Source organism: Pholcus phalangioides, unplaced genomic scaffold (genome assembly GCF_987345545.1).
Source record: "Pholcus phalangioides strain wild (caught in Gottingen) unplaced genomic scaffold, Ppha-v1.0 ptg000028l_1, whole genome shotgun sequence".
Taxonomy (NCBI): domain Eukaryota; kingdom Metazoa; phylum Arthropoda; class Arachnida; order Araneae; family Pholcidae; genus Pholcus; species Pholcus phalangioides.
This window is the reverse complement of record NW_028301618.1, coordinates 3,445,570-3,469,256: the sequence shown is the minus strand read 5'-3', so window position 1 is coordinate 3,469,256 and position 23,687 is coordinate 3,445,570. Positions and strand designations below refer to the sequence as shown.

The window sequence follows — 23,687 nt, the reverse complement described above, 5'->3', positions numbered from 1 at the left end:
AAATGGAAAAATTTAGAAGAGACCTTCATCCAGCAGTGGATTGAAAATGGTTGCTGTTGTTGATGATGACAAATTGCATTAAAAAACTAAAATTACACACATCCTGATTTCATGCATTTCCACATCAAACGGGCCGTAAAGGTGCTCTTCTCTTGATGATTGGCACAGGCAGTGCTCACTACCAGAAAAAGGTTGAAGTCCTCTACAACAGGTCTACTCATATATTTGAGTTATTGATGTCTCCATCGCTTTGGATGTAGTTTGCTGAATATATCTGTGCTGCTTGATTTCATTTGGAACTTTGTTGAAGAAAAATTTAAATTTTCCGTCACAAAATGGCTGATGCCTCAGTAACTCAAATACATGGGTTTTTTCTGATAATGCCTCCTGTAGGGCAGAATAGAAACCATTTGGAAATGTTCATTAAAATAGTCGTTATATCAGGGTATGAAACAAATTGGTTTTTTTTATTTAAAAAAAATTTTTTTTGATTAAAATTAACTGACTGCTTATTAATTGAAACAAATCGTGTTGATTATTAAGGATGCTTATTTTCATATCACCCACCTGGTTTTTTCTCCTAATCACTCAAATTTAATCAAGTATTATCACGTATATGATACAGGTTTTTGGATTCACTCGATGGACAACCAAAAGGCCACCCAGCAACAACTAAACAAAAAACATCCTACTGGCAAGATTGTTTCCTGCGCAACTGATGGATTCATTTGTTATGACGTGTTTCTGACTTGCATGATGTTGCTTAATAATTTGCACATTTTCATTCTTTCACAGATTTAATGAGTTTTGGTAAAATAACGAGCAAATTAACAAAATTTTAATACGAAAAAAGAAAAAGTCTGAAGTCCAACGATATTTATGTTGGTACAACATCTATTATTATTTTGAATCAACAATTAGAGCATAGAGTTCAAGGCTTTATACAAAAAAAAAAATCACCTTTTTTTTTCATCAGGAGAACCCTAGTGCCACATTGCAATGCACTGAAATACTTAGTGCACTTTAGCTAAGTGGCAAGTTCAACTCCCCATATTTTTCTGTGTTTTCTCCCCCATGAACAAAATCTAGAAATAGAGCAATTTTCTTTCTGCACTGTATCTAGGGATTAAGTTCAAGTCTATATTTATCCAAAGATCTTCCACACTTCTTTTAATGACGAACTTTACTACACATCAATAACATGTATACGAAGTGCAGATGACTGGATACCGAGCGAAGGTAATTGGAAAGACAAGTCACATTCCTTGTGGAGAATCAAACCAACAACCTTTCGCTTTCCGGGCGCAAGTTATGCCATTGAACTACAGCGGACAGACAGTTTCTTTCCTAAGAACACTGTGTTCTTTGGGCTGAACGGGACTGCGCAATGGACAGCCTCCTAACTCAGCAGCAGATCGTAACAAAATTAGCTTCCAGATGGCAACATAGAACAAACCGATGAACCTCTCCGCTAAGGAATAGCATTAATTGCAGTTTTGAGAGGTGGTCACAATTCAATGAACACTTAGTGTAGGGCCCAAAGCATAATGTGCCAAAATGTGCGACGTACGTCACAGAACAACCAGTGCTATTACGTATATGCAAATTTTTACCGCAGAACATTTTCAGTTAGCTGAGGGCTCGTTGCAGAACATTGCAAAACATTCTGCTTTGGGGAGTGTAGGAAGAGATGTGACACATGTCATCAATCAACATAACATAGGATTCAGTTCACGTTCACAGTAAAGTGGGACATAGATTCAATACTCACTCTGTTACCCAGAAATCTAGCTTCTAGTAATTCTTGTTTCCTGGGATCCAAACTGTGTATATTGTCCATGTTTCAATTGAACCACCTGGAAAAGACATGTACCCAAATCAAAAACAGCTTACAGTATATATAAAATAATGAGTTATAGCACTTCAAAAATTGTTCTTAAAGCTAGAAAACAAACAGGAATTGTTATCGTCCCCAGCTCAACATATGATATCTTCAATTTGCCCTTCATTAGTACACATTTCCAATAAAAACATTTTGGACGATTCTTGTTAAAACAGTCACGTGAGATGAGATTTTTGGCTATGCATAGGAACAAGCTCTATCCACTAACAGTTGTATATATGCTACAGTCCGAGCCCGAAGTCTAGCATCTCTGCAAAATGGCTAGCCATTTCACATTGTACAGACTTCAGACCACTGATGCTTCCGGTGCCCTATAGGTTGATTATCCAAAATTTTTGGGAAAGACTAAAAAATTCAATTGGCGAAAGCCCACAGCATAATTTTACTCATTAAGAACCCCAGTTTTCCAACAAACTGTGTTTCAGGAACTCAGGAAATGTGAAGTGACCTTACTCTTCAGACACTGGTCACTTCCCAAAGACGCTGCTAGACTGTGCATTAGAAAAGGAAAATGGTCAATAAAAATTCTCAAGCAAATCAGTGAAAACACCCCAAGTGCCAAAATCTCAAATAAACTAGATAAAAAAGGAAATTTCTGAATGCCCCCCTGCTTTAATACAAGTAGGGTAAGAATATTTTCTTTCTATTTCAATATTCAGATTTCGCTTCATGCAAACATAAATAACAATGCAATGTTCAATCTTCCAGCTGGGAATGGAATGCAGGGACTATAGAATTTGTTCAAAATAAGAGTGAGAACTTGATTAAAATGTTTAACTGTATAATCTTAAATTCTTAATTAATCAATCCACTCATTAATTTAATTCAAGGGTTAACAAATCCCACATGCCAGGTCCCCATGGCGACCAAAAAACTTATTTTGGCACCTAAAATCTCAGTGTGATTTTCAACTAAAGCGAGAAAACACAAAATTTTCAGAGTTTATATAAGAATGTCTACCAACATTCGGAAAAGTGTCACCTGAAACTAATATTCAATTTGATACTACTGCTTGCTTCCCTAGTGAAAAAATAACAAGAACTTACTGGACTGAATGACAATTGTTTCCTATTAACTCATTTATGTCCAATGGATTGTTTTTGACCCCAGGCATAAATATATTCTTTGAGATGAGCTCGTGCCTAATGGATCGTTTACAACCCCTGCAAGAATTCTATGTAAATATAAATATCAGACTATTATATATAGGCCTGTTGAACAATCTTTACTTGTTAAACTGAGACCCTTCAATTGCTTCATTCTGAGGACTTGAAGGAATCGACTAGGAGGTAGAGGCTTAAGGTCCAATCAGCACATTCTCACGGTGCAGCCAGTAAGTAGATATGTTTAACACATTGTGAACAAATGCAGTTTCCTACAACCCGCACGGGCCAGCACGTGGAGGATTACGGTAAAAAACACTCTAAAAAAAGAAACATGAACCCCTATCTCTAAACTAAGGCTCTAAGTCCTTAGCAGTCTGAGTGTCCCTGGTTATGACAGCGGCTAATAAGATGCAAAGACAGAGGGTGCTAAGAATCTCTATGTTGGATCAGGCTGCCGTAAAATGATGGCCTTGGCCATGTATAACGGATGATCTCTTTCTTCAGAAAATTGTTTGCAGGAGTTGGAAGAAGAACTGGAAAGAATAAACTGACATCTTAGGCATCTAAGAAGAAAAGAAAACCGAACTCTTGCCGGTGGACATGTATTTTACTACAGAGGGACAGATAATGGAAGAACTAGTGGAGTAGGATTTTCTCATTCATAAAAAGTGGGAAAATTACATCGTTGAGTTAGATAACACATCTAATAGAGTCGCAAAGTTGGTTGTGTAGTCAACATTTTTTTTGTCCTTTCAACTCATATTTGGCACCAAGTGGAGCCACATGGCCAGAGAGCTGTCCTTGGGTGTTCCATTTCTAAAAGGCTTTAAGGCAGGAGCTTCAAATAGGGAAGAGCAGGGGGTGCTGGACCAAGAAGGCCACAGAGTTTACTCTTTTTCCATTCAAAGTAATAGGACATGCCAAAATAAACACTTGTCCTGGGCAACAGTATAAATTATCATTTCTCATTGGAGACCAGGAGTCACTTGCAGTTCAACATCACTTTTGAATGGCAAAACAAATCGTGTTCAAAAAAACTTTCCCATTGGTTGAAAAAATTTTAATGAGTCCATGCACTCATGAGCCATGATACAATAATTGAACATTTTAATTGTTCGGTCAATCTGATGAATCATTTTGATAACACAAAACTTCTATGAAAGAGAACATCTAATGGAATAAGCACCTGTGAGCCCAAAAACCAATTTCACGACTACGGTCCTATTCATTAACTAAAATTAAAAGAAAACTATCTAAATGACGATTGCAAAGCAGATAAAGCAGAATTTTTAACAATTTATAATCTGACAGAGAAAAAAATTGAAGTTCGCTTATAACGCGGCACTTGTTTTAACATGTAACCAGAGGCGCACATTTATGGTTTTATACAAATATGTTTATATTTGTATATTGCTATTATATTATATTGTTATATTTTATGCTATATTTTTATATGTTACCATGTTACAAGAAATCACTTCCTGATCCTAGTAGCTGATTATATGTTAGGGGGTTGTTCTCTATCTATCTATATATAGGGTGAATAGGTAACAAGGCGTATGGTATTTTACTAATGAACCGTTGTAAGGGTAAACCGTTTTACCCGCATTTAACACTGTTTTTTCTCAACTTTATTTTATTTTTTGAATTCTAATGTCTCGGCAAATATTGCACTTCAAAATGTGATTTTTTTCCCATCAGGAGAGCCAGAGCAACATTTTTCCTAATTGGGGTTTTTAGGCATAATTAGGGCTGTATAAAAGTTGTTTCTTTTTTTTTACTTTAATAACTATACAACCCCTTGCAACATATATAACGCATATGAGTGCTACAAGCTATTTAGATACTTTTTCTAACTCAAAGTAGTGTGCCTCTAGGATCAACGATTCATCAGTAACATACCATATACTTTGTTACCTATGCATCTTATCAGGGCTGACAAATCCCAGGTCACCATGGCGACTAAAAAATTGCTATTGGCGCCTAAAATTTTCTTTGTGTAGTTACTAAATTGCAAGGTGAGAGCAACAAAAAATACTTGGAATTTACAGCAGCATATTTACCAACCAGAAAGAGGGTGACTATGCCCTCACAAAGTCAAATGAAGCATTATTTTGGACCGTTTTCTTCGGGTAAAAAATTTGTTTTGTGCCTAGATTTGCAGGTACGAACAAAAAAAAATGTTTTTTATGTGAATCATTTGGTGATCTTCATGACCAATCTCAGTTCATTTTATAAAATTCACGATTTTCTGCGGAAAATAGGTTGACCGTTTTACCCACATTTTATAGAACAGATTTATTTTTTCCCATATTATTCTGTTGTCAATCCATTTTGGTGAAATTTTTCATTTTTTCAAAATTTTCCAAAAAAGCTTAAGCTAATATGCTAAAATTGTTGTTTAATTACTTTTTAATCCCTTCATGTACAAGTTTTTTTTACAACAAATTTAAATTATCTTCATTTGAAGTATCGCAATAATTCTTTAAAAAAAAAACTGGTTTCCTTGTTTGCATGTTAGAAAAAGGAATATAGAAACAATCGAGAGAGGGGAAAAAAACTTCCGTTCCTAAAAACACATGTAGAATTTTATAAATATTTCTAAATATTTATTAGCAAGTAAAATTTTCCAGGTGAAGATATTTAATACGGTAATCTCGCATTTATATACGCATTGGTTGCAAGGCCACGGGGGAAAAAAAGACACATAAGCGAGATAGGTGCATAAGTGAAAATCAAGAAAAATTCACTTGAAAGTACAGCGAAACCTGCACGAAACAAAACTGAAATAATATTCTGTTTCAGACAGGTTTCTGTTTCATAAAGGTATGAATCAAAACACTATTCTACTAATATCTTAGTCACCATGACGACCTAACACCTGGGATTTGTCAGCCCTGTAATAAAGTAGCAAATTAGTTTAACTCAAGAATAACATCAATTATACAGTAAACCCCCCCCCCTCAACGAACACCCATTAGATGTGGTTATGAATTTTTACTGTGCACCAATAAATGCAGTTTTTTTTTTCCTTCTGTGAATAACCCCACCCAAGGATGAAGGGTTGCTCAACAAAGTTTCATCAGTGGTCACCGCCAAAGTGTTTTCATTAGATAAGTTTGGGCTTACTGGATGTCCTCCTTTTTTGATGCAATTTCAAGCTTCCCCCCATTTAGGAAAAGTCACTCTTTTGTCCTCCTTTTTAAAGCTCTGGGATTATTTTTCCAGGGAATTAATATGAGTGTTAACATGCTTTTTTTTTCTTATACATCTTTACATGCTTTGATCAATCGCCATGGAAATTCCCAAAATACAAGAACCCAAGTTGACTCCAAGCAGCGCAGATGCTATTCTGACCACAGCCCAGCTTGCTCCAGGACAATATGAAAAACGGGAGTTTGGAAACCAAATCTGGAAGAAGATAACCGCAGCATCTATTTTGAGAATACCATTGTTTGCTCACCAACAGCTAATGCTGTTTACTAAAGTGGGGATGGAGGGGGGGGGACGGGAGGTACCGCTTAAATTCAAAAATAAGGAAAATAGGATGCAAGCAACACTAAATGCTGATTCCTACGGTTAACTGCCTCTGGCAAAAAAGCTATGTTCCTGAAAGAAATAGAAACCCCCTTCAGAAAAATGCCTATAAATGTAACAAAAGACAAGGTTCTTGGCCAAAGAAAACGTTGCCCATGCTCCGGAAAAAGACAGCAAAACGATAAACTGACTAGACCATGAGAACAATCTATACATATAAAATTGATTTTCTGTCTGAGTGTGCATGCATATTCTGTATATAGGACTGCAATTTTTAAAGAGGGCCCAGACTGAATGATGTGTACTTTAAACGTTTGTCAGAATTAGGTAAAAAAAACCAGTCTGGCAACCATGGTTTATATTTCAACAATGACGTTTAGAATGTTATGTTTTGGTTTACCGTGGTGTATATGTATAACAATTTATTCCTTTATAATGGGTTGTCACATTTTCAATCCTTCCAGTAATTAAAGAAAAACCGGACAGTGCCAGTTATTATAGTTAGTTCATTATAGGCGAAAGCAGACGAATCAGTATTTGTTCTTATTCTGCTGATTTTAGTGGTTCTTAGTGTTTCGGTATGGAACAAGTACTGTGGTGAACAATTTTTTTTTCTTTGATAGTATAGTTGTGCCATTTGTTTCGCAAGTTGGGAAAAATGGTTACCAGGCATCTCCCTTCCCAGTTTTCGAATCTGGTAACCCTAGGAGAGCCGCAGAGAAAAGAATTTCATAAATTCAATAGCGTTATATGTATATACATTCTTATCTCCGATGCCCCCTTTCTATACACTCTTGATCTCGATCCTAGGCTGGGATCTTAAGTGGGCCACCCGAGCGGAAATTTTTCCTGGAATTTCTGTAATAAATTTATGATGAAAAAATGAAATTTTCTGTGAGTCCCAGTCTCGTTAGTGTTTCCAATGTGGGAGCCATGATTTGCAAAATCAAACAACAATCCATCTCTCTCCACTAAAAATGTATTGTTCCCACTACTTGGTCGGTTTTACTGCTTTGCCAGGAGCACGGCAAGAATGTTTTTTTAGCAAAGAACCTGGTCGTTTGTTACATTTATTGGCATTTCTGAAAGCATCCAAAGCCTTGGTAATGTCTATCCTTAGTATGTATGTTTATCTGTCGGGAAAGTTGCTTTTTCGCCAAAGATGATTTGCTCGTATCCTTTATTTCTGAATGGAAGAGGCAGCAACTCACTCTTCAGTGCACAGCATTAGATATTTGTAAGAAGCAAGGAATGGTTTCTCAAAATGGATGTTGCAGTTTTCTCCTTCCAGATCTAATTTTCAGACTGCCATCTTTCATATTATACTGGAGCAAGTTCGACCATGTCTGTTAGAAATAGCATTTGCCCTGCTTGGAGGTAACTTGGGTTCTTGTACTCTGGAATTTGGCCTGCGATTGAGCACGGAAAAACGCAATGAAGAGATATGCGCTTTAAATTGAAAAAAAAAAATCCAAAGGAAACCTGAAAAGGACAAAAAGGCAAATTTTCTTAAACATAGAAGGATGCATGAAATGACATTAAAAAAAAGGAGGACGTCCGGTAACTCTAAAAGTTAGAAAAAGTCAGTCCTTTGTAGCTTAATGGAACAGCACTCGACTCAGCCAGTGAGAAGTAGGTGGTTCGTGTCCCAGAAGAGGATTTTTCTTCCCGAATTCTTTCATCTCTACTTCGTAATATGCATCTTATACTCATAGGTGAACGGTGGTGTGCGGAGAGTTGATGTGTATCTGAACAGCAAGTATTCAGGTTCCTTACAGGAATAAACAAACACATTAGACTTACTTTTTTTCTCTTTCCCTCCCCAACAATTGTGACTGCGTCTCCAGCATTCCCCCCCCCCCCCCCAGTACAAGGTTCCTGCAGCATCATTTGAGTCCTTTTGATGCACTGACCGCAGCCAGTTGCTCTCAAACTTCCAGTATAGGCCTGTTTACACATGTTAAGAGATTTAGTAAATGCTCATTGGATAATTTTTACAAGAAGTGATGCCCCCTGGTGCATGTATCTAGGTCTGCTTAACCAAAAATAACTAAAAAACACAATCTGTTTTATTTACTAAACAACTAAATCACTTGACAACTTAATGGTGTGTAAACGGCCCATAGCTCCTGCATACATTGACAACTTAAAATTTAATTAACTACTAAATCACTTGCCATGTGTAAACAGGCTTTAAGTCTAAGTGCACATCGCTTGTTTTGCAATAAATTATCTCGTGACCTCCAGTACACACTAACTAGAAGTTCAAGTGAATCACTAAACAACAATGCACACAAAGATGTAAACAAGCCTTTAGCATTTCAACCAAGAGGCATCGACATGAGAAAAACATAGAACGAGAAATAAGGTTTCTACTAGGTGTCCAGTGTATATGCAGGCTGCTGTGGTCATAGTGACAGACTCGCTATATGCGAGGACATGGGTTCAAACCTCTGCCGGCACCACAGTGATGGTCAGCGGAAGTTCGCTTTCCTGTGGTCCCCATCAGGTCAACAAAGGCAGGAATATTCTATCATTACACTTCATTTACAATTTGAAGTATAATACTACACCCAGATACTTTGTCACCTGGAGCAAGCCGGAATTTCTGCAACACTTTGCATGTAGAATAAGGAGTTAAAGGGTGAAGTTGGTGCCTATTCTAATCTGGTACCTAAGGCACCTGCTTTCTTCCCCCCCCCCCCCACAGTTACGGCCCTGACTACACCACACATGCACCTCATTCATATTGGAATGAGGTGATTTTTATAACACGGACATGCACATATTGGAATGTGCATGTCCGTGTTATAAACCTGACAATCAAGTTTGTTTCTGTGTAATGCTTGCTATAGTGCTACCATCTACTTTTTGAACCATGAGTGAAGTGTAACGATTGAAGATTTGTGCCGCTGTAGGCCTGTTGCTCTCAGTGGCGAGACCTTTTAATACGTAGATCGGCTCACATTCACGTTTCAAAGTTGGAAAACACTGAAAACAAACTTTAGCTGACCGCCACTGTGGCAGTTTGAAGTATAGATGGCAGCACTGAGAAAATCAGACATTAAACACACTCATACTGTTAGGTAGGTAGGTAGATACACACTCTCTCACACATCCAGCACAACTCAATCTGACTTGGTTTGAAAAAAAGAAAGCATTGTATATATATATATATATATACACAGGATTTAATGGTGTATTTGGTTGAAAGGAAGCATTACATAGTATATTCATGATTCATCGGAGGGTTCTCGGTGAAATTATTGCCATCTACAGCACCCATAATCGAAGTAACTACGGAAGTTTCCTTTTCAGTGTACAGTACTACACCACACTACCAACTCAGACATTCGTCAACCCAAACCTGCGGGTAAAGGAACGAAAACTAAAACTTAAAGATGAAAAAGCTCAAGTACAGCGAACCCCCGCTATGAAATTTATCACACAGAGATAAGCGCTGGGTTCTTCAACACTAATAATTATTGTATTTCATCCCCCCCCCCCAACCAGTCAATATCAAATGAAAAGTGTAATTCATAATCCCCATCGAACCAAGCTGGAAAAAGAAACATTTCCCTCGGTGAGATAATTACAATAAACATTGAATTGTTATCTCAACAATAATTTCAACAACCAAGGTAATAATTATCAACTCCCAAATTGTGATTCAAAAAGAAAAAAAAAAAACCTAAAATAAATATAGGAGATTTCAATTATCTTACCATCAAAAGTGGATAAAACCTGTTCTCTCCATACTAATCTATATGAGTCCCCATTTTGCAACAATAATTATTAACAATAACAAACGATTGTTGCTCGAGTAACTGATGCTAAATAACAATCTCGGCGGACGAGGTATACAATTGTTTTTTTCATCCACTGATACACATCACACACACACTTATCATTTATTTGTACGTCCTAGACTTATATGATAATTATTCTTCTCTAAAAAGGAGGTGGAAATATATTAATTGTTAATTAACAATTGTTATATTATCGTAACAATCCTCACAGTCTCGATGATGATGCGTCCATCGCATCAGTGGGAAAAATAACACTGGAGGAGTGATGATGGAAAAATTTTCTCATCCAGTGCTTTATTTTGATGGTGATGGGAGAGTGTCGATGACTGGCTCATCTTTTTTCTCTCTCTCTTTAACTCGAATTTTAAGGATTGTTAATTGTTAAATATCATTGCTGTTGTTGTTTTTCTTTTCCCCTTTTACAGCAACAAATCCCCCTTAAATACTCGTTATGGGGAAAAAACAATTTTTCGAAAAGAAAAAAAAAATCACATTTATAATAATTTTTTTTTTTCTCCTATAATATTATTATTATTTAAAAAAAAAAAGTAAATAGAATGGTTGTCAATTTTCTTCAGCACTGTGACGTCACGGAGCGGCCGAAGCTGTGAGCACCGACGTTTACTTCAATTTCTCTTTTTTTTCTCTCCCCCTCTTTAATAAATAATAATATTAAAAAAAAGATATTAAAAACCCGGTTAAAACGCATCCGTTTAATACGTTTCCATTGAAAAATATAGAAAATTTCATTTTTTTTATTGTTTTTTCCACTATACAGTCGAATCCCGTTTTAACGAATACTGTTACAGCGAAAATCTCGTTTTATATATACAGTAAAACCAAAAATTATGACGGCTTAAGCGGAGTGCCGTCAGTTTCAATGTGCAATGTTGTGAAAATCGTGTAAATTTAAAGTAATATGAAATTTATTAAAGTATGAATCAAAATAATATTCATAAAATTTATAGATCGCGGCAGAATAAACCATATAGCAATTTTTTACTTTTTTTTAGGAGAGTTAACAACTTCAATTGTTGTATTAAAATGTACTGTACACTTTGATTTATACTAGTAATTTTTAATATAGACTGACAGAGTAACTGTTAGGGGCCGTTCAAGTATTACGTCATCATCGATGGGGGGGAGGGGGTTTGCGATTTGCTGACAAAGGGGAGGAGGGAGGTTTGGATAATGCTTACGTCATCAACCACCCTTTATGAAAATTATAGCCACTAGAATAAGGCCCCTATCCAGTCGCCTTAATGAAAATATGAGTTAGGATTCAGAGGGGCAGAGCTGGTGACGAAATTTTGCTGACAAGGGGGGGGGGGAGAGAGGGGGTCAGCATTTGCTGACTTTTGTTGACAAGGTGGGGGAGGGTGGTCAAAAATGGCTAAAAATTTGCTTACGTAATACTTGAACGGCCCCTTATAGTCTAAAGCTGTATAAGCAGCCGAAATTAGCGACGAGTAAACAAGGGTTTAATAACATTGTGGTATATGAGAGCTGGAAGGGTCTAAAGAAAAATGACGACTTAATCGGAGTGACGACTTATCAAGGTGACGAATTAACGAGGTTTTACTGTATAACGAACACTTTTTTTTAATCCCCCAAATAAGGTTACATAGGAACAATCCTGGGTAAAACCTGGAATTCCTGAAAAACTAAGTTTCGTTATAGCGAAGTGATTCCTCCGGCCTCTTGTAACGCCATCTATAGCTAGAAGGTGTTGCCTCTTGGCGTTCGTTATAACGGGATTCGACTGTATTTCTGTTTACGAAATACGGTTAAACCGTCTATTTCAATTTTGTTTCGTTTACACTAGAGAGGGGGGAGGGCGATCTTCATGCCCGCAGGCCACGCGTGGCCCTTGGAGATTTTTTTTTTTTCCGTGGGCAAGCGGAACATTTTTAGAAAATGTCTGGAAAAAAATTATATTGAAAAACGTTTAAATACAAAAAATAACTTTATTTTCGGCCCAATAGCATGTATATATATATATTTTGTTTGCGGGATTTGGAGTCGCGAGATGTTTTTTCAGATTCAAGAGCAGTGGCTGTGGTGTCATGAGTGACGGGCTCGAAGCGTGAGGAAACGGGTTTGAACCCCTCCGTCACTACAGTGGTGGTCGGCTGAAGTGTTGGTTTTCTGTGGTTCTCAAATTCAACGTGTGAATACGAGCCGACCCAGCACCATCTGTAGCAAAAGGCCTCCGGAAGTCATATACTATTACTATCTAAACCAGACATGCACCTCGTCCGAATTCCTCTTCGGAGCTTCTAATGAATTAGTACATGTTGGAATATGTGTGCGTGTACGTTTAGTGAACCTTCCGTGAAGTTTGTTTCTATGTAATATGTTTGTTAAGGCACGTATACACTAGCGCGCCGATCTTGCAACGCACGACCACCTGCAGCGGTTCTAATCCACCCGTGGGTAGACAAACTCCCTTTTTTGTGTTAATTTCTTTCCATGTTTTGTGTTCGTTGAAAAACCGATTCTCAAGAATCGTTCACAACACCGTACAAATTACTAAACAACCAATTGCGAATGCTTTCATTGCATGATCCGCGCGCTGGTGTATACGCGCCTTTGTGTGTAGTGCTGCCACGGAGTCATATACTGCAAAAAAGGGTAAAGAGGACGCATGCGTCGACCTGCTATATCCAATGGCTGATGTATAACCACTAGGATACGGAAGGTCAACTCATGTGCCATCTTTGTCCTTGAGATGATCTTCTTCAGTGACGTCACGGCCGCTGTGGTGGTCAAGTGGTCATAGTGACGGATTCGCATCGCGAGGTCCGGGGTTCGAACCATTGAGAAGAAATATAAGTAGAGGGCGAAAGCCCATTCACACGCGCTCTTCCAACCGGGTGCTCAGTGTGACTTATATCAGCAAAGCTATCATGTTTGGCGGTTATCTTACGCGCTTCGTAATTTGGCGACTTCGCAATCGCACACTTTATGTCAGACGTTTTGCCCGCGGAGCTTCTCGTCGTGGTACGCCGAGTATCTTCAGAAAATGGATGAAAACCATGAAAGACGATTAATTCTAGAATTAATGAAAAAATAATTTCGGAATTAATGAAAAAATAATTTCGGAATTAATGGAAAGAATATTTTGGATTTAATGAAAGAATTCTAGAACAAATTGATGAAATAATTTTTTTTTGAGTTTACTGTTTTTTAAAATAATTTTTCAGGAGTTAAAATCTTATCTTAATTTACGATAAAAATGATGTTTTTGTCCTGAAATTATTTTTTTAACTCGAGAGTGATATAATAAAGCTAGCACACAGTGAAGAACACTTTATTAGATGATATTGTGTGTGGCACCAACTTTTATTTCACAAATATATATAAACCGAAGAGCCAAAAAAACTGGTACAGGCATGCGTATGCAAATAAAGAGATATGGAACCAATCAGAGTACGGCGCTGCGGTCGGCAACGACTATATAACACAACAAGTGTCTGGCATAGTTGTTAGATCGGTTACTGCTGCTACAATGGCAGGTTATCGAGATTTAAGTGAGTTTGAACGTGGTGTTATAGTCGGTGCACGAGAGATGGGACATAGCATCTCCGAGGTAGCGATGAAATTTGCATTTTCACGTACGACCATTTCACGAATGTACCGTGAATATCGGGAATCCGGTAAAAAATTAAATCTACGACATCGCTGCGGCCGGAAAAAGATCGTGTAAGAACGGGACGACTGACGAGAATCATTAAACGTGACAGACGTGCAACCCTTCCGCAAATTGCTGCAGATTTCAATGCTGGGCCATCAACAAGCGTCAGCGTGCGAACCATTCACCGAAACATCATCGATCGATATGGGCTTTCGGAGCCGAAGGCCCACTCGTGTACCCTTGATGACTGCACGACACAAAGCTTTACGCCTCGCCCGACAACACCGACATTGGACTGTTGAGGACTGGAAACACGTTGCCTGGTCTGACGATTCCAATTGTTGCCTGGTTTCGATTCCAATTGCTTCGAGCTGATGGACGTGTACGGAGACAACCTCATGAATCCATGGACCCTACATGTCAACAGGGGACTGTTCAAGCTGGTGGAGGCTCTGTGATGGTATGGGGCGCGTGCAGTTGGCGTGATATGGAACCCCTGATACGTCTAGATACGACTCTGACAGGTACGTAAGCATCCTATCTGATCACCTGCACCCATTCATGTCCATTGTTCATTCCGACGGACTTGGACAATTTCAGCAGGACAATGCGACACCCCACGCGTCCAGAATTGCTACAAAGTGGCTCCAGGAACACTCTTCTGACTTTAGACACTTCCGCTGGCCACTAAAATCCCCAGACATGAACATTATTGAACATATCTGGGATGCCTTGCAACGTGCTGTTCAGAAGAGATCTCCACCCCCTCTTACTCCTACGGATTTATGGACAGCCCTGCAGGATTCATGGTGTCAATTACCTCCAGCACTACTTCAGACATTAGTCGAGTCCATGCCACGTCGTGTTGCGGTACTTCTGCGGGCTCGCGGGGGCCCTACACGATATTAGGCAGGTGTACCAGTTTTTTGGCTCAAAAAATTCAACTAAATTCAATTCAAATTTTTAAGAAGTCAAACGAATATCGAATTGTTTATTCAATAGTTTTGACTATATATGATGCAAATAAACATGATGTATAAACACGTTGCTGCAAATAAATATGGTGCATATAAATAGGAATAAACATGATGTATACAACACTATGCTGGGAATATTATTTCTCCTCTAAGGTTCGAACCCCACCACCACCACAGTAGTGGTCGACTGAAGTTGGTTTCCTGTAGTTCTCAACTTTCTCGCGGAATGCGAGCTGATCTCCCTGTCAAAAAGTCTCGACAAAGAGAGCAACAGGCCTACAAACGGTACAAATGCAATTCAATCATTACACTTCACTCATTTCACTTCTGAAATATAGATTGCAGCACTGAAAGATCCGACACAACTCAGACTGTTAGGTACACACACTTTCGCTTCCGGCGCAACTCACTAGGTAGTAAGTTGCACATAGATGGCGATAGACCTGAGTTATGCTTGGCTTGAAAGAAAGAAAGTGACGTCACGAGCTTCGCGTGGAGGCCCTCTGCTATAGATATTGTTGGCCGATCTCCCTTGTTAAAGAGTCTAGCCACAGAGAGCAACAAACCTACAAGAATACAATTAACCAATCATCACACTTCACTCATATAGTTAAAAAATTTATGGCAGGTGGCAGCACTATAAAAAGCATTACATAGAAACAAACTTCACGTTACGTTCACAATACGTACACCAACATTCCAACATGCATCAATTCTTTAGAAATTTCGTAAAGGAATGTGGATGAGGTGCATGTATGGTTTAGTAGTAGATTCAAGAGCAGGGGTCCTCAACCTTTCAGACACGGCGAGCCCAATTGAAACTTCCCATGAGGCCCGCGGGCCCCCAACTAACGTAATTTAGTGACATCTTAATAGAAGGGGGACCAATGGGTCCTCGAGTTAAACATCAGGAACAGAAATAATTGAAGACTTTCATTTATTCTGAAATTATTTCTTTTATTGATTTTCAATTTTGATTAGATCTGAAATAATTTTTTCACTGATTCTGAAGAAACTTGATTAATCAATTAATTAATTTTCTGATTAAATTAATTAATTGTGAGATTAATTTTAATCTGAAATCACTTCAATTATTTATTTCGGTAATTGCAAAATTAAAACCCTTCGCTTACAAGGTATTGTCGAGAAATTCGATTAGTCTCTATTTGACGAACGGGCGATAAATATGGTAACATTATCCTAACCTAACTGCACGTTAGAGAAAGGGGAAGAAGTTGAAGGAAAAGGAAAAACACAAATCAAAAAGGAAAACAGCATTACAGATAAGTACAGATAACAGAGAGAGAGAGAATAGAGGTAAGAGAGAGTAGGTATATATACGGGGTGATTATAAAAAAACTATCCCGACATATGGGCCCCTAACTATCATACCATTCACAGAAACTGAATGAAATTTTGGCATAAGGTATTTTGAGGTATGCGCTCAAGAATGATATGGAAAACAACAGTGTCATTTCTAACAGTTACGGTTACAGTGAGAAAATTTCGAAAATATCAAATGGCAACACCAAGTTTTTTGTATTGGAATGCGATCTCCATTGTGAAAAACCCTAAATAGCGTTGGAATGGCACCTGTAGCACGAAAATGCCCGGAGCTAGGCAAGGAAAAAGGACTTTGCCGTGCACCAGAGCATTAATGTTCGTTTCATTCGTCACACCGTTTCTTCGATCCCAGCCTGATTAGTCCTCCACAAGGTCATGTGGAAACACAATAAAATGCTTTATTTTATGCTGCTTCTCTGTCCTTATTGGTTGTCCTCACTTTTAGCCTATCTACCGCCGGTGATTTTCATGCTACAGTTGCCGTTCGAACGCTATTTAGGGTTTTTCACAATGGAGATCACATTCCAATACAAAAAAACTTGTTGTTGCCATTTGATATTTTCGAAATTTTCTCACTGTAACCGTAACTGTTAGAGTGACACTGTTGTTTTCCATATCATTCTTGAGCGCATACCTCAAAATACCTTATGCCAAAATTTCATTCAGTTTCTGTGAATGGTATGATAGTTAGGGGCCCATATGTCGGGATAGTTTTTTATAATCACCCTGTATATACGAAGTAGACTTCTCATTTCACCCTCACCCAACTCGTTTTTTTTTTGCTCTTATATGTATATAGTAGAATGATGCATCATATGCGGGGGGGGGGGAGAGGGGAAGTCACTAATAATTGTATAGAAATAAAAAGAAGGTAAAAAGAACAATTTCATATAGGGTTAAAACAAAACCTGGCGATCATGAGGAGAGGGGAAAGAAAACAGAGAACGCTTGTTTGAGTTTCTTCCACAGGCGTTCGGACGCAATATTACGTCCTTGATCGTAAAGTGGTTAAATTCTATATATATATCGGGTATAAATATGAATATAATGAATATAAATTCTTTATTCTCAATATATCGGGAAAGAAGCCGTTCAAGTATTACGTAAGCACATTTTTAGCCATTATTGACCCCCTTCCCAGCAAAATTTCGTCATCAGCTCTGTCCCTCTGAATCGTAACGCATATTGGTGGGATCAGATACACACACTTGGGGGAGGGGTGGCATAGGGGGATTCGTGCCCCTCTTCCACGATCAAAAATTCATTTTTTTTAATGCAAAATATATTAAATGTTAATTGAAATTTCGTTCGAAAATACTTTTACATGTTATTATAATCAGTTTCTGTTTATTTCAATGTTATTTGAAGGCTATGAGCTCAAAATTTATCTTTAATAAATTCATTGCGACCCACTCTCTAAGCCATATAATGATAAATCGCAGAAAGGCCCTTGGCCCGTGGACCAAATATGAGCCCTGGGGTTATCTGATGCGGCCTGCCTTCTTCAAACCTGATTTTGTAAAAATGAACTAAGCGGCACATTTACAGATCGCTTAAGTGTCCCGTGGTACAATTCCAGAACATTTAAGTGGCCCGTGGTACAATTCCAGAACATTTAAGCTGCCCGTGGTACAGTTCCAGAACATTTAAGCGGCCCGTGGCACATTTTCAGATCACTTAACTGACCCGGAACACAGAGTGACATGTGACGTAGTTTTGGAGCACATAAGTGCCCCCCCCCCCAGTGCGGTTCTACATCACTCAAGTTACCCGCGGCACATTCTCAGATTATTTAAGTGATCCGCGGCATATAATTCCGATTCGCTTGAGTGATATCGTGGCACTTTAGCGGCCCGGACACATTTCCAGATTACTTGGATCCGCGAAATATTTAGAGATCACTAAAGTGGCTCTGTGGGGCACTTATCAATAGGAGGGGATGTGACTTCAAGCGCCCACAAACTATCTATATTTATTTTTCGTTTTTGGAGCACCGAGTAAGATGCCATCGAGAATATTTCATATTTTCATAAAGGGTGGTTCATGACGTAAGCATTATTCAAACCCCTCCCCCCATCGATGACGACGTAATACTTGAACGGCCCCAAATCATTTCTTTCACTAATTATGTAATTATTATTTTATTTCTTCCATTAATTGTTTTCTTCGAGTCGTTCCGGAATTATTTCTTCCATTTTATGCTATGATTAATCGTTTTCAATATTTTCAACCATTTTCCTGGAAATGATCGGCGGGCCACGACAAAAAGCTTCGAGAACCAAATATGGCGGCGGGCCATACGTTGAAGGGAACCCCTCCCCTTTACCAAGAATATCGCTGTGAATTTGATACACTACAGGGCCCGCCCTTGCGGTGGTCGATTGTTCATAACAAAGCCGCTTAATGCAGCTATTTGGTTCATAGCGACAGACTCGCATCGCGACGTCCAGGATTCGAACCCCCCACCTTCGCCACAGTGGTGGCCGGCTGAGGTTGGTTTTCTGTGGTTTTAACTTCGAGGCGAGAATGCGAGTCGATCTACCCATGGCCCCCACAAGGGGTGGGCTGGCAAGGCTCCAGCCCTGGGGCCCGGGACGATTTTCATTATTTTTTTGTTTTTTCCGCTGTAAATACATCATAAGAGGGCCCGTGAAAGTCTGGTCCGAGGGCCCGCAAAAGATCCCAGCCTAGGGCCCTACTCCAGGATGGGGGGGGCCATGGATCTACCCGTTGAAAAGGCTCGTCACAGAGAGCAACAGGCACGAATATTCAATCATTATACATTTCAATTCTGAAATATAGATGGCAGCACTGAAAGCCATACACAACACCACTACTACTACTACTAAACCACACATGTACCTCGTCCATATTCCTCTGCGGAACCTCTAACGAATTGGTACATGCGGGAATGTGTGTGTACGTGTGGTGAAACCTGACGTGAAGTTTGTTTCTGTGTAATGCTTGTTATGTGTAGTGCTGCCATCTGCCACCAGTTTTTCTAACTATGAGTGAAGTGTAATGATTGAATAATTAATCGTTGTAGGCCTGTTGCTCTCTGTGGCGAGACTTTTAATGGGGAGATCGGCTCCCATTTGCGCCTCGAAGTTGGGAACCACAGGAAACCAACTTCAGCCGACCACCACTATGGCGACGGTGGGGCATACACAACACCATATGCTCACTCAGGCTGTTGGGAACACACGCTTACACTTCCGGCATAACTCACTAGGTAGTAAATTGTCAATGACGATAGACCGGAGTTGTGCTCGGTTTGAAAGAAAGGAAAGACACTACCGGGCTGTCTCAACATCTTGGGGGGGGCATGGACCAAACAGTTTTTGGGGGGGCCCCTGGTATCATATATTTAAGGACAGAAAAGTGGGCATCCAAAAGAGCCGTAAATAATTACGTAATTAGTATAGAAATGCTGAAGAGAAAACCTTAAATGAAACTGCATTTTTCAAGGAAATAATTCAGGAACTGATGGAAAAAAATGGTTCTTATAATTAATGGTAATTATTAAAACCATTTCGTAATTAATAAAAAAATTTAATAAGAATAATAATTTCAGAATTATCAAAAGAAATGATTTCAGGAATTTTGAAACAATTGATTTCAAAATTAGTGAAATAAATTATTTCATAACTAATAAGAATTATTAATCGCATAATTATTGAAAGAAGTAATTTCGAGATATGTTGAGAAGGGAGTAATTATAGAATCATTTCAACTAGAATTCTAAATACCTCTGCGTGAGTATATAGGCCCACGGGCTCTGAGCGGAGATACTGGGACAGGTGCCCAAACTTTCAAGCCTATCTCCACCTTCGTGGGAAGTTCTTCTAATTTGGCTCGCGATGTTTTAAAGGTTGAAGACCCCTGGGTTTTGAACATCAACCTATGGCCCGTGGGCCAGATGTGGTGTTCGGAGTCATCATATGTAGCGCGCGCGACCTAAAACCTAATTTTGTAAAAAATTAACTGAACGACACATAACCAGATCACTTAAGTGATTTGGGGCGCTGTTCCAAATCATTTAAGTGGCTCGTAGCATATTCCCAGATCACTCAAGTGACCCGGGGAAAATTTAAAGATCACTTAAGTGACCTGGGCGCTCCTCCAGATCACTGAAGTACAGTCAGCGGCACATTCTCACTTGAATTAAGTGGTTCGAAGCACAGTTCCAGATCACTGAAGTGACCTGAAGAGCTGTTTACAACGCCATTTACAACGTTTAGTTCTCTTTTGTCTCTTCTTTTCATTCGTTTTCTTCTAAAATCCGGGGATGGGGTTTAGACGCTTCTTTTTTTTTATTTCTTTGGGGGTATCCATCATGGCCCCCGCCTATCCTGCAGCGGGGCCTCAGCCAGATTGTTCACGGGCCCCTACATGGTGAATTTGCAATGTGAAAAAAAAGATTAGAATCGTCTGGGGGGTCCCTGCAGCCCTGTCACCCTCCACCCTTGGGGGAAAAGGGCTATGATATTCATTGATAATAAAGCCGAACTATCGCTTAATGTGAATTAAATATTTTTTACACTCACAGCGTTGGACATTGCCAAATCACTGTTTTCCGGTTAAGTACGAAATTCGCTTAGTACGAAATATTTGTCTTAACGCGATTCGTCTGTAACAAAAGAAATAATGCAATGGCGTCTTATTCATACGTAAATAATTCTGTTCACAAAATCTAAGTAAACCGTCTATTTCCAATTTGTTTCTCTCATAGAACGTAGCCGCCAAACCACCCCTCCCCGAGAGTGGTCTCGTCTCGCAACTACTGCTGCCACCTGGATTTCGCTGTCGAAGTGGGCGTTTCACCGCTTGTATTTAAGTGTCGCTACCCATGGACTTTCACGATGCAGGATCGACATTTCGTCAAAAAAAATGTTATATTCAAGTCTATTTTTACAGGTTAGTTCGCTTCACATTTTCATACCAACTTATTTAATCTTTATAAATTTAATATTCTTTGTGTCGATCCTGCATCCGACGTTTAAAATTATTATGTACTGTGTGTTTCTATTTTTTGCTCAACCATCAATTTTTTATTTAAAATATATGTGTGCTTTAAAGAGAAACCCTTTTCGCTCCGGTCCTTGTTACCACCATTCGAAATTGTTTCATTCAAAACCTCTTCCCTTTTTCCCTCTTGTCCTTTTTACCCACTTGGCTAGCTTACTTCTTCTGGCGGGAGATATCGAATCCAACCCTGGGCCTAGGGTCAGCCACTCCCCAACACGCTCTCAAAATAGTTCAAATCCTTCGTCTGAATCTTCGACTCTTTCGGATAACTCACCCAAGTAGCCATTCTTGACAAACTTACCCTCCTCACCCAAAAACAGGACTCATTCAGTCATCAGCTAAGTGATCTATCCCACCGTCTTAGTGCAGTTGAGGAGAAACTTTCCCCAGTAGAGGAACTCCAAAGCCAAGTCTATGACCTCTCCTCTAATCTCTCTGAACTCCAATCCTCCCTTACCAATAAAGTCATCGATCTTGAGGATCGTTCTCGACAGGATAACTTGATTTTCCGAAACATTCCTGAAGAATCTGACTTCGAGTCCTCCTCCACCCTCGAATCCAAAATCATCCAATGCTGTTCTGATCACCTTGACATAAATATTTCACCTAGTGAGATAGACCGCTGTCACAGATTAGGTTCCAAAAAGACCCACGGATCCAGACTTACCATAATAAAATTCAACAAATTTAAAATCAAAAGTGAGATTCTAAAAAATGCCTCGAAACTTAAAAACAGCAACATATCTATCTCAGAAGATTTCTCTCTCGATACACGCAAGCTTCGTGGTCAAATTTGGAGAGCCAGTAAAAAATACCGTGACGAAGGCACTAAAGTAAAACTTATCCACAATTTTGCACTCATAAATAATACCAAATACGCCTGGGATCCCGATATTAATGATATCCGCCCCATCTTCCCCGCTCATGCTGCTTCGAACCTTTCTATGCCCTCCCTCTCCTCCCATATTTCCTCGGTACCCCCTTTAGCCTACTCCCCCCGACCAACCCTTCCGTCTACACAACCTCCAAATTAAAAAATACCTTCCAGTTGGGAACTATTAACACTCGCAGCCTGAAAAATAAAACTGATTTTCTAGAATCATTCTTACTCATCCATAATCCCCATTTTCTTGGTGTAACAGAGTCATGGCTAAATAATACAATCTCTAATTCCGAAATTTTGCCACCCGATTACAATGCTTTTCGAAAGGATAGAAACTCTCGGGGGGGCGGGGTCTTACTTATTTTCAAAAATTCTATCCCTTTAACTGAAATTCTATTAGATTCCGAACTCGAAATTGTTGGAGCCGAATGGCTTCAACCCAACTGTCCCCCACTTGCCATCTTTTCTGTCTATTTCCCTCCCTCTCCTGATTTCCACCTTTTTGAACAACTGGAAATTATTCTTGAAAAATTTTATAACACACATTCTATTCTTATCTCCGGAGACTGGAATCTTCCCGGCATTGACTGGAAAAATATGGAATCCCTGTCCGGCAATCACGGAATTAATAACAAAGTCCTAGATATCTTCCTTAAATTTAACTTGGTCCAATCCATTTTTGAACCCACAAGAACCACCCTCTACTCCAGCTCTACCTTAGATCTCATTGCTACCTCCAATCGAATTTCAGTCCTTTCCACCTCCATCTTTGAGGGTTGCTCCGACCATAATATCCCAGTCATTAACTTTTCCCTCCGCCACTCTATCCCATCCTACAAACTCGCCCCTAAACGTAATTTCAACAAGGCAAATTATCCACTTATGCAAAATATTTTTCGCTCTCACTTGAATGATTTCTTATCCATATCCTCTTCTAACAATATCCACACCCTCTGGACCTCTTTTAAATGTATTATAGACAAATGCTTAACTACAGTTCCAATTAAAAATGTTTCTCCTAAGTCTTTTTTTAATCCGTGGATCACCAGAGATATTATTCATTTAAAGAGGAAAATCCGCCGAATCACCTTCAAATATAAAACTAACAAATCCAATTCACTCAAATCCATAATTTCAGCCTCCACCCGAGACCTCAGAAACCTCATTTCCGTCCAAAAGTCCAGATACCTCTCTCATTCTCTATCCCATTACTTAAAAACCAATCCAACAAAATTCTGGAGTTACCTTAGACCTAAATCTGTTGGTCCCACTTCCCTGAGAAGTTCAAATAAATATACATTTTCTCCTTCAGAGATGGCTACCGAATTCAATTTAGCTTTCTGCTCGGTTTTCTCAATAGACCCCTCTCCTCCCCAATACTCTTTTTTTGATTCTATCCACAACTCACCCCCTATATCCTTCTCCAAACAAGGTATCCTAAAACTTTTGAAAAAACTGAAACC

General features: G+C 39.0%; 2 protein-coding genes across 2 annotated transcripts in view; one reads left to right on the top strand and one right to left on the bottom strand.

Moving 5' to 3' along the window:
- The window catches only part of LOC149067779 (serine/threonine-protein kinase tousled-like 2), a 71,399-nt gene extending 60,460 nt beyond the window's left edge, over positions 1-10,939 (bottom strand). Inside the window, exons 1-2 of the mRNA XM_089252025.1 lie at positions 10,272-10,939; positions 1,772-1,856 (exon numbers count right to left, since the gene is read on the bottom strand). Coding sequence (XP_089108151.1) covers positions 1,772-1,840 — 69 coding nt within the window. The 5' untranslated portion in view covers positions 1,841-1,856; positions 10,272-10,939. The remainder of the gene's footprint in view (positions 1-1,771; positions 1,857-10,271) is intronic.
- Positions 10,940-21,377: 10,438 nt separating this feature from the next.
- On the top strand, positions 21,378-22,375 carry LOC149067778 (uncharacterized). The gene is made up of 2 exons (XM_089252366.1): positions 21,378-21,570; positions 21,621-22,375. The coding sequence occupies exons 1-2, from the start codon at positions 21,378-21,380 to the stop codon at positions 22,373-22,375; spliced, it is 948 nt and encodes a 315-aa protein (XP_089108492.1).
- The last annotated feature ends 1,312 nt before the right edge of the window (positions 22,376-23,687 follow it).

What these genes read in the sequence shown, in the direction of transcription:
- LOC149067778 (XM_089252366.1), top strand. Translation starts at nt 21,378, where the DNA reads ATGTGTGCTTTAAAGAGAAACCCTTTTCGCTCCGGTCCTTGTTACCAC. An exon ending in CCCAACACGCTCTCAAAATA is followed by an intron (nt 21,571 to 21,620) that starts GTTCAAATCCTT and finishes AACTCACCCAAG; the next exon opens with TAGCCATTCTTGACAAACTT.